Below are 5,796 nucleotides of genomic sequence, written 5' to 3' on the forward strand. Positions count from 1 at the left end.
ATCAAAGATCAGAGCAATCTTGACAGAGCCGAGGCCAGCAGCAGAGATGAGGGAAGACGGCACGAACTGACAGGATTAAGCACGAAGGAAAGACCCAAGCTAACTGGTAAGGAAGAAAGTGGGGCTCCAAGGGATAAAAGCCGTATTTGCAAGTCCTCCACGCTCAAGAGAAAGACAAGTGAAATAACTACCCTCAGGCAGGCTTGTGAAGATACTTTATGTTTAATACATCTGAAAAGAATGCATATACAAAGAACTTAGACATGAAAAAGCATTGGTTCAACACTAACGAGTCTACAAGAAATCGGAATTTTGGAAGATGGAGAAGACTCTCTAAGTCTTAAAAAACTTTGAATTTGCAAGCCAAAATATATTTTTGGTAAAATCCTTACGACACTGCAGTCGGTCGACATAAAGACCCTGCACGCAATCCTCAGCGGGCTGGAGCCCATCTCACAGGTTCAAGGTTACTTATGAGCAAAATGCCGAAAAAGGGGGTTCCCTTAACTGGTCCCTATATGGTGCCACACTAAACACTAGAAACCCTCTACTGACACAGGTCTGTCTTTCCACCCCTCCCTGAAGGATGCCAAGCCATCCAGTACGAGATGCACCACCAGGGCCAGCTCCAAAACTCAAACACCAGGCCCTTTCAGCATGTCCCAACAGCAGTGCGTATGCTGGTCACTGGGAGCGTTTCTCTAAGAATTAAGGGTTGGCAGAAGATGGGTTTGTTAAAAGCCAACTGAATCAGTTGGGCATGCTGTAAAAGGTGCAGTTATTTCTTCATCACGTCACAAAAGCTTACGATGTCAAGATTAAGGAAGAGACTGGCAAGCGAGTTTCAAGTCTGATGGTGCATCCAGAGAAAATGATTCTCCTATTCCTAAGGCTTCATAACTTAGAGGATGGGGTAGAAATTTATGACCTGCACAGCGGAAAGCCAGGGGAAGAGAAAAAAGGCAACTTCGAGGAGATGCAGATACAGTTTCCACACTCCTCCTCAGAGGAGCACCAGCTTGGGACATTTTACTTTCCTGTGTTTGTCTTTAGGACTAAAGCCTGCTCACACCCAGGCTGCTGGCTGGCTGCAGAACAGCCCCAGAAGTTCTTGAAACCAGAACCAAGTCTTGCCAGACTGGCGTAAGGGACGAGGCTTCAGTAAAACAGCCTAGAATTAGTCTGTTACAGAAAAAGTCATCACAAGCATGCCTGGATCTTAAACCAAAAAATTAGAAACAGTAAACAAAATAAAAAAAAACTAGTACTGATCAGTGTTTTTTGATAATACATAATTACTCAAAATTAACTAGTTTAACTGAATTGAGGGGGCACTGGGGAATAAACACTAACATTCTCATCTCACACAGGGATCGTGTGGGGGAGATGGGAGTGCAGGGCATTTGTCATTATTGCGAAAACAAATTTTAAAATTTGTATCTTTAGTTTGATTTAAACATTGCTTTTAGTATGACATCAAACACCAGCTTTGCAGAAGGGGCTCTTGGAGGGACGTTCATAGCAGCACACACCTGCGAGTCTTCTTCGGCTCCGGAGGCTCCAGGGCAGCCAATATCGCTTCGTCAAATACATTCTTTAGGCCTTTCTGAAAAGGGGCAAAGAGAGAAAGGGGCAGTCTCATTTTTGAGTTTTCACACAAACAAAACCACAGAAAGCCGAGTGGCCGACAAACCCCTCGAAGGACGAGTCGAGGTTTGCCATCCACAACTCCCAGAGACTCCTGGGCTCTGTCCGAGCTGCATTGCTGCGGTCAGCAGTTCCTCAGCATCTCCTTTTCTGAAGAGGAACGTGAATCCTTTGAGACCAGACCAGTACACTTCACAAGCAGCAAAACACACGAACCAAAAAGTCATTTCCTTAAGGCAATTTCTACGATTAGTTGGCTACTAACACGTTTCACATGCTAATGACAAAGCAGAAAGTGCTGCATTCAAATGGAAGAGCTGGATCTGGAGCAGACACCCGTGTGTCAGGGGAGAGGAGAGACAAGGCAAGCATGCAAAGAGAAATTGCTCCAGTATGTGCCCTGGGCGGGCTCCAGCCCCAAACACCTGGTCAGGAGCAGCCAGGTAGAGCCCAGAAGCTGTGCATGGCATCAGAGAGGTCAGGATGGGAGGAGTAGGAAGCGGGAGCCGTACACTGCGTTAGGTGTTAAACTGAAGCCAGGAAGTGCAAATCGGAATAAAGCTTCATCAGTCATTTATACAAACAACTGCAGTTTTTAATTTCAAAATTTAAAGACAAGCTACAATTGATGTTTTCTCCTTAAAACAATAAAAATCAGAAGCATGAGAGTAAGCAGCAGCTTTACATCTTACAGTAACAGGCTTTAAGGATCTATTATTGAAATTAGGAGGTCTACCATGTTAGTGAAAGCAATAATTTTAACAGTTCATAAAGCAGTAGCAAGTACATTGATATTTCCTTCCCTCCGAGGACTGACAAATACTCCACTACAGCACAGACAGCCAAAGCAACAGCAACAGCAAAACATCTCACTGCACAAAGGAGAACCAGAAAACCCTTCACATTACAGCATAACTTGCAGATCACCATTTCATGTACTTTTGTCATGCAAATACAGTTAACAAGAGTCACAAGTAGAAATTGAAAAAAACACGCATTGCTTCTTCCAGTTGGATTCAGGAAGATCAAACACCACGTCTTATTCTTTTGATCTTGCTTTAAATAATGATGTAACCAGAGCCTTTCCCCCAACAGCCTGAATTATAAAGCTACCCACATCTGGCAACCCAAGCAGCAGAGAGTTAAGCGAGTCCAGTTCATGGTCCACGGTCACAACGTTTTACTAAAGATCGTAAGTATTGTTTTCAGTCCAAGAGCTAATACAGAGGTTGCTCTAAGATGGTAAAGCAGACACGACAGCTTTCAACCAAGGTGGTTTTATTCATTATTTTTAACCAGGTTTCTACAGTAGTGGGACAGAGGAAGCAGCAGCAAGAGGGGAAGGAGAAAGTTTAGAATATACAGCACTTCCTTTTGGGCTGAGTTTCCGGAGGCTCGAGGGCAGCTAGGATAGCCTCATCAAACACATTCTTCAGACCTCTCTACAAGACAGAGGGGAGGAGAGAAAACAGCAGCCAGGTTAGAGGATTAGAGAAAAACAAGCAGATACAAAGAGCATTCAGGATAGACCAGGCTGAATTCACAGAGGCAGTAAACAGATTTACTTTGCAAAAAACAAAGTAGATCCCAGGAGGAAATCTCATTTACATGAGCCAGAAGTCAATGTCAGAGACAGACAGGACACACGTGACAGACCAAGTTAGACAAAATGAGCACCCAGAAGGGCAGAGGCACAGACACAGCGGCCATCGGCAAGAACATGGGGTGGGAGGGGTGGCACAAAGGACGGTGGTTTCCACTGCTGAATCTACACCCGGGGAGTTTACAGGGGAATAAACACAGTGGAGAGCAGCCTGCCCCACCACAGGGACTCAAAAGGTCAGGCAAACCTTTCACAGGTGCCCACTGTGGATAAGCAAGCGCCTCAGACACACAGACTCGCTGCTCCCAACCACCCCAGCAGCTGCCGGTCCAGAGTCAGGGCTCCACACAACCCCTCTGCTTTGTGAATTCAGCCCCTGAATAACTGAAGACCTCCAGATGGCATGGAAAACGGGATCTGGGATGGAAGCAGCACCTCACTGGTAAGCCATTGCCATCAACACGTTCAGACGTCGGCCATCAGGCTTTTATGAGGCGATACATCACCTCACCAGCACTGCTATGCTGACATCGAGAGCCAGCGTGGGAACGGTGCGCTTCAGTTATTCAGTTTAGTTACCAAAGCAAGTCCAACAACTTGAGTTACAGAGAGACAGGAACAGTGTTAGGATCAGAGTAACTGGGATCCAGCACCACACAAGCAGTCACAGAGCTGCAAGGAGCTCGCAGGGATGACACCGGAACACAAAGCATGCGTTGCCTTTGCTGGAAGCACAACGGGAGCACTGCAGCGCGTTACTGCTCCCACACAGCTCGGCCAAGTTACACACGAACACCAGAGGTGAAACCTGGCTCTGTTTATGCTAACTGGACTCGCCTAAATCTACTGTCGTGAGTGCAACCTTCATACATTCAGAACTGCTTTATCCCAGTCAAAGACAAACAGAAAAGCTTAACTCACTTCCTGTAAACACTCGTAGTCTTTGCAAAATTAAGATTATTTATCTTTATCATTCAAATGTCACTGGTTTCTCCCTCACATGTTAGACTGGATATATCCCTTTTAGAAGGTCTTTAATCTTGTTTTACCAAGGCACATACATGGGAGATCTAAGGCAATTCCACCTGGAAGCATTTAAGTCCATCATGTTACATGCAAGATTATACTCGAAAGAACAGAAGTTAAGGAAATCACCACGTACAACCATTCTGTACATCTTCCCCAGCAACTTTTTTTTTTAATGACTTGCAACCCAGGCTGACAAAAGAGCTGGAGACTTCTAATAAATAATGGCTATGTGAAGTCTGAGCACTAACTAGATTTTATTTCTCTGCAAGAAAAAGGCTGTAGTATAAACTCAATTATGTGCTGTTAGATTAAGAACCCAGACAGGGCAAGAGTCAAGAAAATACACTGCCTTAATTCTCCCACTCAGGGACGACTCCTCTGTTTTTCCATTGCACAGGAGAGATTACTTTGTTCAAGAGAACAGAATTTGGGTGTTGTTTTTTTTAAGGACCTAACAAAAAAAACTAGGAGAAGAGAAGCAAACAGGACAGGGACAAAATCGTTGTTGGGTTTAATGAAGAGAGCTGTGTTTGATTCCACAGGTCTTGATACTCCAGCGCTGCACTGGGGAGCAGGCTGAGCTCAGGCTTCCTTTGCTCCTTCCAGTCCTGTGAGGTTTAAAACACTTTATAAATCTGTGCCAAATCTGCCTACCCAGCAACAGGGGGGGAAAAGGGACTGAATTCAAAGTTCTCCCTTGTGTTAGGTACCAGCACTGAGCTTCAGAAAGTCCACTCAGACATTTAAACTGCAAGTGTAACAGAAACAACGATAATTTTAGTTGTAATCTGTCAGTCCCCCTTTCCTAACAGCCCAGCATTATCCACTTTTTACAGTGGTATTTGGTACAATTTTGAAAAGACAGACGTTGAAAGTGCCTTCATCACAAAAAGGGATTCCACAGCCTGAAGAAAGCAGGGATAAAACTGACTGCTCAGTACTGCAGTCAAACCATTCCGTGATGCTATGAAACTCAGGAAGGAGAAGATGCTCTGCCTTTACAGAAAAGGCTCAGAAACTCAGCCTCTTACCAGTCACCTAGGGCTTTCAGAACATCAACTTCCATACAGACAAGCAAATGCTTCCTCTCAGGAAAAAAAGCAAAACTCTGGCTCCACGATTTTATGAGGACTTACTACTGTGGTGTTAAAGTAATCTGTAAATTAGTTGGGAAGGAAAAAACCATCCTGGGCTGCTGAGGTGAGCTGAGCAGACAGAAGCCAAGGTAAAGAGAGACTGAACTGCCCAGCTGAGTCTGGCTTCAGCTGAAATCGGCTATTACAGCATTGCCATGCAGGCAGGACACAGCCCTGCTGATGAGGAAAGCCAGCTGAATTCTGTGCTACATCACTGCTGGGAACTTCAAACACCCCTTCGCAGATAATCTACGTTTCTGTTGGCAGCTATTGCTGACAGACTGAGAAAAAGGTGTTTTGTGAGGGGAGTCAACAACAAATGAAGGAAGAAGAACACAGCAGATGCAAACCGACTATTCCTCCAGGTGAGAAGGCTGCTGA

General features: G+C 45.0%; 1 protein-coding gene across 3 annotated transcripts in view; it reads right to left on the bottom strand.

Annotated features, from left to right (window-relative positions):
- Positions 1–203: 203 nt before the first annotated feature.
- CDC42 (cell division cycle 42) overlaps positions 204–5,796 on the bottom strand; it is a 15,018-nt gene continuing 9,425 nt past the window's right edge. For 2 of the 3 annotated variants that reach the window (XM_010191222.1, XM_010191224.1), the window contains one exon: positions 2,221–3,089. In XM_010191222.1, the coding sequence (XP_010189524.1) occupies positions 3,000–3,089 (90 nt within the window). In that variant the 3' untranslated portion in view covers positions 2,221–2,999. Of the gene's footprint in view, positions 1,607–2,220; positions 3,090–5,796 lie in introns of those variants that run through there. The other variant, XM_010191223.1, reaches the window with a different exon arrangement.

Source organism: Mesitornis unicolor, unplaced genomic scaffold, assembly GCF_000695765.1.
Source record: "Mesitornis unicolor isolate BGI_N332 unplaced genomic scaffold, ASM69576v1 scaffold1649, whole genome shotgun sequence".
Classification (NCBI taxonomy): domain Eukaryota; kingdom Metazoa; phylum Chordata; class Aves; order Mesitornithiformes; family Mesitornithidae; genus Mesitornis; species Mesitornis unicolor.